The sequence below is a fragment of the Vanessa atalanta genome, chromosome 4 (genome assembly GCF_905147765.1).
Source record: "Vanessa atalanta chromosome 4, ilVanAtal1.2, whole genome shotgun sequence".
NCBI lineage: Eukaryota > Metazoa > Arthropoda > Insecta > Lepidoptera > Nymphalidae > Vanessa > Vanessa atalanta.
Window position 1 is genome coordinate 13,415,641 of NC_061874.1, and position 12,340 is coordinate 13,427,980.

The following is a 12,340-nucleotide window of genomic DNA, read 5'->3' on the forward strand; positions in this document are numbered from 1 at the left end:
ATAAAAAAAAATATTTTGTACAAGGTTAGCGATTTAGTGCAGCTTGGGGCAAATAATATAAGATAACAAAAATGTTCGATTTTATATGTCACTTTATATACTTAATAATGTTTCTTAAAACTATTTTTCTGATTTAGACATAGACTCGGATTGTTATAAAAATAAAACAGCAACTTACATTAGGAACTTACAATTACAACATTTTTAGCGTGTGTTTGAGTGTTATAATCAGATTAATTAAAAAATTGAACGTATTCAATAATTTATTTTAAGAATGTTTTTAGACTTGCAGTATTTTGAGAACACGCGTTGCATCGGAAGTAAGATAGTACTAAAGTCAGTCTTATCACTGAAACTGTCACTATCATACAACCTCGAATCGAGAGGACACGACATAAATGAATACAATGAAAAAGTCTTAGGGTACCGTATCAATAAACTATGCAGATGTTTGAAGTTTATCATATGATTTATATTTTTGTCTGTAATGAAAACATTTCAAGAAATATGTTAGGATGTAATTATAATATGTTAGGATTAGGTTAGCCGGTGTATGGAATAAAAAATTGTACTCTGTGACAATACAAATAAAATTAGTGACAAGTTATTTTCATAATGCTTATTGACCGGGGAACTCTATGCCGTGCGGCTCGATATGGTCTTGACAGATTGAATAAACTAGGTATCTGATTATTTTAGTCTGTCATCCTAGATTATATCTAGGTTAGTTATTAGCGTGATTAAAACTTCTATTTCTATCTTTTTTTATAAGAACATTTAATTTCTTTCGTTTTTCTTTTATGTTTCAACAATAACTTAGAAATAACACTAAAAGCTTACTAGTCTGTATGTATTATTACTAGAAATAAAAAAATAAAAAATATTTTGTAAATTATAGGCTAGTGCTTAAACTGTTAATTCTGATTGCAACGGCTAAAAAATAGTTGTATACAAATCAAGCAATCCTTCTTTTGCATTTTTTCACTATCGCTCGCGTATATCATCACAGATACATGCATACTTACATACATACATGCTTGCTACATTTTAAAATTAAAATAAAAACCATATTAAAATGTTGGCACTGGTGCCAGAATAATGAATAAGGCTGGTTCCTATGTCGTGGCCGCTGCAACGCACGGCACCGCATGCCTGACGCCGCGGTATCACGCTTCCCGTACGAATGTAGCCTTACGTTCGATATGTGTATATTTTAAACACTTTTCGTCGACTAACAACTCATTATTATAATATAATTATATATTATAATGAGCTGTTAGCACACGATAATGACTTTAACGATTTAACGAGGAAGGTTATTTATTGATTTCTTATTAAGAGTAAGTAATCAATGAATATATTGAACTTAAAATTTCGTTCGAGAATAATTGAATTAAAAAAAAAAAATTATCATTCAAAAAATCTCTAAGGTTGATTGAAAAACCAAACCGTTATTTTAATCATATTATATACTTGACACCTATATACCTTCTGTATAACCTATCACAGCAACAACAGCTATATACAACATTTAGATTTAAAAAAGAAAATACAACAGACAATTTCTTGCTTTTTTGCAGCTATGAAAGTCAAAATTCTCGGTATTTTTATACTATAATATAAATGTGATATACATATTTAAAACCTTCCTCTAGATTCAGTCTGTTTATTGATGTAAATCGCATTAAAATCCGTTGCGCAGCTAACAAGATCTAAGCGTACGGACGGTGGGAACACACTTTGTTTTATACTACGCAGAGATAACAAAGGGGTACTTTTGTTTGTTTGCTTATTCTTGTTTCAAAAGTAATCTTTTCGATGTGAAATATTAACAATAATGAGACATATTTTAGTTTCCGGATGAACGCTATATACTACATAATAATATTATGTTTCTATCAAATTTATATTATATGTGTATGCAAAATTAAATCTGCTGTTTATTTCACGACTATGTCTCTGAAATATTATGTAGAGGTAGTCTGGGATCTGGATAAAAACAGGCTTATAAAGTTAGCACCATAAGCCGTCATTGATACAATAAGATATATTAATCATTCCTCAAAGCAACGCGCCACCAATATTGAGGGCTAAGGTTTTATGTCCTCTCTACAACTGAAGTTGTGCTATATTAGCTAACTCAACCTTCAAACTTGGCGAGCAACCCAGGCGGGCTTGTACAAAGGCCTCTAAGTAAAAAAATATTTTATTACAAACAAATTTTCATAGAAAATAGAGGAGGATGCCGAATGTGTAGTATCCATCCAATTATACAGTGTTCCAGTTCGAGTTTTTAAAACAATATTCGTTTCTGTAAGTGATCACGTCAATCTAGTACTATTCGCTAACCGTTTATTCTACCGCCGAACAGCCATGCTTTATATTGCTGCGTTCCGGTAAGAAGAATGAGTCAGAGTAATTACACGGACTAGGAACATATTAACATCTTTTGAATCCATGCTTGGCAGAGCATTGACAATGTAAGGAATGGCCACAATGCCAATGTCTGGACAGAGGTGAACACTTATCATTGGCATTTAAAAACACACACACAATTTAGTAATTTGTTTCCTGTAATTTTCATTGCTTATTAAATAACCTACTGATTTACGGCCATACCGATTTACTCTAACCAACTTAACATTGTATAATGAACTACTAACCTCACGGTTTCGTATGTAAAGGAAGATCAGGTTATCGGTACCTCGACAGCGTGTATATTCAATTTCATTATGATCGGTTGAATAGTCAAGAGGTAAAAGCGTAACAAACGAACAAACTCACTTTCGCATTTATAACATAAGTCAGGGTAGGACAGGACATTAGCATGCCCTGGCACGGGGCATTAGGCCCCGGTTGAGTCCCACATACCCGTCCTGGTCCCCCGACCGGGCGGCATGCGTAAATTTCATGAGGAAATTTACGCATGCCGTTTGCAAACAAAAAAAAGGATGGTCAGTTAGAAACATTCCCATAACAGTTAACCCAATCAATACATTAGCAAGCGAACTTCAAAGTGACCCAGTTACGTATTCGCCGTTACGTTGAAACAATACATTCAAACAATATTATATTATGCTCATTTCTAAAGAGATAGCCGATCGGTTCATACAGTGCTATAATGATAAAAGTCAAATCTGTCACATGTACACAAAGAAGAGTAGGTAACGCGTTGTCTGTATGTACTCGTACTATCCGTTATATAACCCATTAACTGTGATTCATATTGAGATTTCAGTAGGCAGCTGATGACATTATTGTTTCTGAGATAAAATTGAACAATGTTAAGGAATAATTTAAAATGGTGTTTTATTTAATAAAAATAATGCTTATATTCCATATATAAATAAGCATAGTAGACAACAACTCATCAGTCATCTTAGAAGTTTGTAATTCAATCTTATGGTCCCAGAATTAGAAAGGCCAACTATAAAGGGAGATTCATGAAACATAAATATAATTCGCACATATAATTACAAATCTAAGCTTTTCTTCAGTTAGGAATACAACAATTATTAAACAGAAGTTAAGCTGTCTATGTCTAAATGTCATTGTCTTTGATAGTAGGCTATGTAGGGTAGGGTAGAGTAGGGTTATGCCGGGGATTCTGTAATTATAATTAGTATATAGTTTATGTACTAGTTAAACAATACAACAAATCGATAGCGATAACACTACTGCCATTAAAAGGAACAAGTTCAAGCTTATCAAGAATTGTAGTCTCTTTGATTAGTGGCAGCTTATGGCTAATTTAAAGATCGTGGCTAGTGGCAGTGATAGCCAACTGAAATATAGATTCAAACTCCCAACATTAAATCATTAAAATCTACTATATTTTAAACCGCTTCTAAAACTAGAACGTAAAGTAGAACGTAAAGTCTTTATTAGAACAAATTCTTAGCAATGCTTGAAGTAAAAGCTCGTGTCCTTGTTTAAAGGATGCGCACGCGCACATTATAGAGGTGCCTGAACTATAATCGATTTTAGTGATCTTAAGGCATGCGGTTTGAAATATTTGAAAAGTTATAATTCAATACTTATATGCCTGCATATTTGAAATCTTTAAATTATACTGTACATATATTTAATACATAATTTAAAGAATAAAAATATATAAGACATAAAGATTCAAGTATTTCGAAAGTTTCAATATCTGGGTTGATATCACATGCGATATTCAGTCGTAAACATCACTCAAAAAAACCAGATTTTCATATTTCAATCATTGAAAACAGGCGAAATTCTTTGCCAACGTTAATTTCCAATTTTACCCTCTTGGATGATGAGTATTCAAAGACACTGTAACATATGTTCTTTACTTATAAACGGAAACCAAAACAACAAATTCCATATTTCTAACTTTCGATAACAACAATTTTCCATATAAGCTTTCATTATAAGTTTCACCTTTAAGTGATGGTTTCTGAAAGACATTTTCTTAGTGCTCGCATAATTTCCCATTCTGGTTTGGGCTGTGCTTTGTATGTCAGACAGTTATTTAATATTTTATTAAGGTTACTTCATAATGTTTAATATAAGGTTGAATACCTAGTATAATAAGTTATTTTAGACAATTTAATATAAATGTGTAATTAAATAAATTGTTTCCTTCATTTGTTTAATTATGTAAATTATAATATATTTGTTCAATAAAACGTCTGCATTTCTCATAGTATTGTATCATGCCACTAGAATGTAATTTATCTTATATTACGAACCATAGCATTAGTTTCCCATCGCGACAATCAGAGAGTAATGCATGGAAGACGTTCCATGAATAATAATCGTGGTTTTATGCATCCGCGTTGTAATTAAATTACAACGATTAAGTACATAATAAAGTTACAATAAACAAACACGTTTAATAGGAAAAATAAAGTATAACAACACCGAAAGTACGAAATTAGAACAATTTTACATCACTTTTATCTTGAACTTGAGATTTCCATAGAAAACCACTTTTGTTCCGGTTCAGTTGCCATTATTACAATTTAATCTATGGCTAAATAGTGACATCAGATTAGCGGGAAAAAAATAAAAATGGCGCTAGCGTTACGTACTGAAATGGTGCAAGTTCGTATATTCTACGATCCACTGAATGATTTCAGTATTGAGAATATTATGACGTTTATTAGTTTATTTAGATCTTTTCTTTTACAAATTAATCAAACTTAGCTAAAATTTAAAGTATATAAATTTCGACTTTTACTATGCGTTTGTAATCAACTATAAGCTTTTGAAATGTATAGGTATTATATAGTTTAAAGCAATTATAAAATTACTGAGTATACCACTTCATGTTGGCTCATTAATATTATTCATGTGTTTTTGGGATGTTTTTTACTATCGCTTAACCATATCGCTGGATACAAACACAGATAGATAGAAATTACTTTTTACGTTAATTTTGATGTCCATTATAATTAAAATCGACTTATATTATTATTATTATTATTTGAATTACGATGCTAAATGTACACAATAATTATTTCCTAATAACTGGATTGTTAGCTGTTAGTTTTAGATTATCGCGTATAACAAGATACACTTTCTAGTTTTATGGTAGAAATAAAGATAAATATAACACTTGTATGCTTGATCGTTAATTTAGTTTGCTTAGTTAAGTCGGGGGACTTGGGCCATTTAAATGGTATTCTTAGTTCTTTTTTGTCGAGATAATTTCAGTAGTTGCCCGGAATTTCGAAATAGCTCCCGTACTTTAAATCACGCTAAGATGTTGCTCAACTAACGAACAACTTTTTCTGTTGGTGTCGAATTCGCCGGAGTATGAGATAAAAGGTATAAAGAGTACGCTTTAATTACAACCCCTTGAGCATTCTTAAGAAATTACCAAATTTTCATTTTTCATAAACCTTCAATAATCGCCAAGAGCGACGTAAGGATGTCACATACAACAATATGCCGAATACATTAAAGGGAAAGTACTACAAAGAAACATTTTCATTCTCCCACGGTTAAGGAGAAATCATAAGTTTGTCGCAATAATAATGGTCTCACGTTATTATATTACTAAAAAATATTAAGGATGGAGTAACGGTAAATTGTATCGAAGCCGACATCATTTCTTTAGGCTTAAAAAATATTTTCTTAAAAAAATCATTGATATAGTTAATTAATATTATTATTAAAATTTAAAATTATTTTCTCTATATATTTTACAATGTAAATTGTAAAATATTGTCATATAAACACGCATACATCTGTTGTATTTTTTATAACTAAAATCTTTTGCTTTTGAATATAGAATTACAAAGAAATTTTGTTGCTGCCAGTTAATAATATATGTATATATTTAAAATAAAACAGAGACTGTGCTGTTTTATAAGTGTAAACAAAAAAAAAAAAAAAATACGCACCAAAAATATATTTCACAAAGATTTACCCTCTTACCCGATCCATTATTCGATGCTGTAACAGTTTTTATTCTACTGTAGACATATACCATGCAACAATGCAAAAATTTACCACAAAAGCACATTTCGTGATGAGTTTATTTCCTTTCGAATTCAACGGAAGGCGAATGCCTAAAAAGAAATAAGAAAAAGTCAGAAGTAGAACAGTGTGGCAAGTGGAACACATTGCAAGAACAATATGACATAACTCAGTCCGCGCGTTCGATTATACTTGCATTCGGCAGATCGTTAGTAGATCAGTTTTTGATATTATGTTATGGCTTACGTTGAACGTTATGTATGTAGTTGTACTTATGTTTCGCTCGTAAATAATCAGCTTACAATAAAATGCATTATTCTACATAAGATTGTTTAGATTTAAAATTTCTTGGAGCTAGTACTCCTTGATAGTTATAGGTACCTACGGCATATATAAATGAAACTTTATACGATTTTAACTTGGCTATGATTGATTAATGAGTAAGTAGTAAGTAACTAAGTATAGTCTGGTCGGTAACTCTCAGAATCTTACGTGAAATCAATGGTAACTTTTAATTTATTTTATGTTTTAAAATGTCAATACAGAAGTTTTTGTACACGCATTGTATATATGTACGACATAAACAGATTTAACGCTTGCTTTTGTACATATATTTATACATATTTCGACAGACAGAAATATCAAAAAAGTAAAAGTAAGTAAGTATTTCTCTGCTGTCAAAAATTCTCCTCTCTTAATAAATAGGTTTGATTTTTATTTGAGTTTGCGAATGTACATGACGTGAGAGTGTTCCATCCGACATATGTAAATGTACTCACGAGGATATCACGGCTAAACCCAAGTTCAGTAATCAACACTAATTAAATGTGTATTAAACCATTTCTGTATTAGAAGACTACAAATATTAGTCTGGAAGAAATGGCTACTTAGCCATAAGGCCGCCCGTTGTACTCTACAATAATGTCTAAATTATTCTTGTAACATATTTTAAACTGTATCTTGTGGTGTACAATAAAGTATAAATAAATAAATAAATAAAGTATAAATATTATATAATATCTAGGGCCTACACTGGTTTTATAATAAGTAAGTTGACGAAAAACAGGCTGTGAATGCTATACTGCTGGACTAAAACCTCTTTACACCCTTTTAAAGATAATTTTTGATTCAATTCAACTCACATTCGATACATATATGAAAATATGCAGGTCTTCATGATAATTTTCTTCAACACCGAACACGATTTGAATTATAACCTCAAATTAAGCAATTAAATGAAAATTTTTCGTTGGTTGCGGTGAAGTCGAGAATTATTATACCGCAAGGTTGTGGTTTTCGGGGATGTTAGTTATATTTCGAGAAGACGAGATCGAGCGTACACGCCTTTTATTTCGACGTATACCTATTGATTGATTGATTGTAGTTATGGTTACAACAATAACAGCCTGTAAATTTGCCACTGCTAGGCTAAGACCTCCTCTCCCTTTGAGGAGAAGGTTTTAAGCATATTTCCCCACGCTGATCCAATGCGGCTCGGTGGAATACACATGTGGCAGAATTACATTGAAATTATACACATATAGATTTCCTTACGATGTTTACCTTTACAGCCAAGCACGAAATGGATTATAAACACAAATTAAGCACATGAAAATTCAGTGGTGCTATCCTGGATTTGAACTCGCAATCATCGTTTAAGATGTACGCGTTGGCCGAGATGGCCCAGGGGTTTATTCCGGCGTAAGCAGAGAGTAGATGGAAATTACCGTTAGAATAACAATGATAAATTCCCAGAAATTGTGACGTCCTCACTTTACTAAAAAATACTTATCACAGTAGAATTATAATAAGAAACGAGACTTTCTATTGCAGTTGATTTTGAAATTATTTGTCAATAATTTAAATGTACAGCAAGTAAATGTGATACGTTGAACTTCCTTGCAATAATATTTCGCTTAGCCGTGGCGGAATAAATAAATTATATACGTATATATTTGTTTATGTTGTATTATTATCACTATTGAATTGGTTCTCATTGGCTTATTAAAAGTAGGTATAACAAGATCATAAAAGCTAGGTATTATTTGAGAAGAATGAGCAACATTTGTTGTGTTTTTTTTTAATTTATTTATTGACATAATAATTATTACCAGAATGAAGAATGGTCGTAAGAAAATCTTGCATTTTCCCATTCTTTGTTCGTGTTACTTTTGTTAAACTATTTAATTAATCTCAATATAATTTTAAATTGAAAAGCGAAAGATATTAGAATTTTTTTTTTGAAGTGTCATTTCAACCTAAAATATAATTTAAAAAAAAAACGAATATAAAAACTACTTTATAAATTAGCTCAGAAATTAGTGACTGGTGATGGATAATGAAATAAAAACGGATTATGTACTTGATTTTTGTTTCGTTACTTTTGCCGTAGTGATCTTATCTCCATACGTAAACGTTATGTCATTTAATTCGGCAATGGTCAGCATCTTATTAACCGGTTTATGTTTTCATTGGTGTATTTATCTTACAGTCTCTCTTATCTCGTCCCATTGTTTCAGCACAATGCGTCTGATGTCATGCTAAACTGATTATATAATTAATAATAATTATTCGGTGATATGTTTTTGTTATTGATATCGTTTACCAATAATATTAAAATTTTGTTCTGAAATTTGTACCGTACAAATTGAACCCGAAAGCGACAGCGAAAGGCAGTACAGTTCCCTGCCTAGTTGGTTGTGACAAATTTGAAACCAATGTTTCTCACTCTTAATTGTTGTTATTTTTATATAAAATTATGAATTTTTTTACAAAATATATTTATCGTCTACTATTAGTATGTTTTGATAAAATATTGATGTGAGCCAGTGTAACTACAAGCACAAGGGACATAAAATAGTTTCCAAGGTTGGTGGCGCATTGGCGTTTTAGGAATAGTTAATATTCTTTACAGCGGCATTGCTTATGGACGGTGGTGACCACTTACCACCAAGTGGCCCATTTTCCCGTTCACCTACAGATTTGCTTGGTGCATACTGTTTTTTTATTACAACAGTCAACAATTTTTTGATCAAGTGTGAATCAAATTTGTTTTCTATAAAACAGCTTTGCTGAGGTTAAGATTAAAAGACACTTCGGGCTGTAAATGAGAGAAAAATCTGTTTTTTTTTTTGAGAAATCCCAATAAAATTTATTAACTCAGGGTTTGAAACCATTAGAACAATAAGGCAGTCATGTACATGCACACAAACCATAATATTTTTGATGTCTGCAGGTCAAGGACATTGACAGTGAGAGCCAGCGGTCTGCTGCACAATTGCCGGATACCGCAAGCGGACTGGAGGAGAAATTGTAAGTTCATTATTATTCGCATGTTCCAGTTTAAGGGCTGAAATAGCTAATGTACTTGAATAAAAAAGTAAAAAAGAAGATAATTAAATATATATGTATGATATAACTGCCTAGAAACATTATTTTTAATATGAATATTTATAAATGCGTCATTTATCGTCCCAGGTAATAAAGTAAACACATGTGTTATTAATAAATGTTATGTTTTATTTGGACAGATGTATTGTGTAGGTGCTACATATCCGACGACACTAGACACAGCAATCAGTAATTTTTTTTGTTCTCATTTAATTAAGTAGACCTTGTATATTTCATTCAAATTTAAATTATATATATATCTTTATTAATAACATTTCAGTTGTGTTGATTCCTTATTTTTTTTAAATAATCCCAATTTTGGTATGTTCTCTTTAAAGTGCATTATTGTATATTTTTTTAAGTCAATTTTAGCTTTTCTTTCATTCTGTTGTTTATTAAACAACATCCTGAAATATATTTTTATCTAATTTATATCATACATATTCAAATTAACTTATTTATAAGACTACTGAGAAATCAAGGAAGTGTGCAGACGTGGCACAGCGGCGCATCATTGCATTATGCAATACTGTTGTGCCGAGAGTGCGTACCCGCATAAATAATTCACCTTCATCACATTGCAAATATTTACATAGAATAAATGAGAAACTGGATTCAGAAACTATCAAAAGACCATATAACCCTTCAACATCGATTTTAGAACATAAAAATGATGACACATAGGCTGAATTAAGCCCAACTATAAATAAGATTATCTACAAATTTATTAATTAATGTTTAATATTTTTTGGTATATAAGCACAGATCTTTTATAGGCATTGGCAACACGTGTGATAAATTGAAATACTTATTAATACCTATTACAATCTATACACAATAGAGAGATAAAAAATATTATGCTACGGTAACAAACACGTTTTCTTTACAAATGCCACTCGAAGATAATTAATACGACGGCAAAACTGTTATCATTAAATGTGCCGTGTCGTGTCGAGGAAGGCATAGTAATACACGATTGGTACAAATTGGTAAAATAATAATAAGATTAAGAATTGCTTATTAAACGGCAAAGCATTACTTTGAAAACAGAATCTGGTCGCATTTGGCCGTGACAATTGTTTATACCAGATTTTATGATTCAGTCTCAATAATCCAACTACAGATATATTGGCCTATAAGTTTATAGTTTGTGAATAATACAGCATTATGTTAGATAGCTTTTAATCATCGACAAATCAAATAAACCTAACCGGATATTTATTTAATTTTAAGTAAAGAATTCAAAAAAAGGAACACTTATTAGGGTAAGTTTCGTGGTTTGCTCTGTTTTATAAGCTACATTCTAAACAGATGGTAGATAAATGCTTAAAGGAAAGGTGCAGTACTGTTTTTACTTTAATAAAGTGCATTAAAGAACTTTGAATATAAAAAAAAGGAAAATATCTTGGTGTTTTGTGCAAGCCCGCCTTGGTAGGTAACATCCACTCATAAGATATTCTATCACCAAGTAACAATAATTAGTATGTGTATTGTGTTCCGGTTTGAAGGGTGAGTGAGCCAGTGTAAGTACAGGCAGAAGAGACATAACATCTTTGTTCCCAAGGTTAGTGGCGCATTGTCGATTGTAAGGTTAGGTTAATATTTCTTACAAAGTCAATGTCTATGAGCGATAGTGACCACTTACAATCAGGTGGCAGATTTGCTCGTCCGCCTTGTCATAAAAATATATATATATTTTATAGCAGAAAATTTGATTTAATTTGGGAACAGAGAGAAAAAAAGCAATGTTATGCAATAAAAGATTACATAAAAAATATTAGAATATCCTTACAATATTCAAATCGATTAACGTCGTATGTTCGGAATAGGTTGCTGGGCGTGCTGTGGAATTTGCCAATATCGAACGATGACGTCCCTGTGCTATATCATCCGAACGGTTCAGGAGGTCAAGAATGAATTAACATGTCTGTACGCCAAACATTAATTATTATGTGCTATTGGTAATTTATTTCGGAATCAGAAATAAGCAATCAGAGCTTTGGACCTTCGTCTAAAGACAATGTTATTGTTCATATATTCTGCTCTTCCACCTTCGATGTCTAACCAGGGATTCTAAGTTGACATATACTCGTTTTTATTTACACTGGCTCTCTTATTATTCAAATCGAGATACAGCAATACAAAGGATTGCTGTGTGGTAGAATAACTGGTACTGATACTCTGTGGATTTAGATCAGGGATGCTATGGATATGTAATTTATAAATAGTATTTTACCCGTTTCAGACACGGTTACGGATACGAAATTATTTCGGACTAGCTGTACCCGCGACTTCGTGCGCGTTTGAATTTAACAAAAACGTTATTGTTGTAGCTTAAATTACTCCTTATTACGTCAGCTATCTGCGAGTGAAAGTCTTGAAACTTAAAAAAAATATTTTGTTATATATATTTAGGTACCGTGTATACATACATATGCAGGTATGCATAAGCAGACACTCCAATTTTATTATATGTATTAGCATTAGCATTAGCATT

General features: G+C 31.5%; 1 protein-coding gene across 1 annotated transcript in view; it reads left to right on the forward strand.

Moving 5' to 3' along the window:
* Positions 1 to 12,340, forward strand: part of LOC125077598 (neprilysin-4-like) — a 45,561-nt gene that overhangs the window by 928 nt on the left and 32,293 nt on the right. The window contains exon 2 of the mRNA XM_047689560.1: positions 9,689 to 9,765. Within this exon, the coding sequence (XP_047545516.1) occupies positions 9,689 to 9,765 (77 nt within the window). The remainder of the gene's footprint in view (positions 1 to 9,688; positions 9,766 to 12,340) is intronic.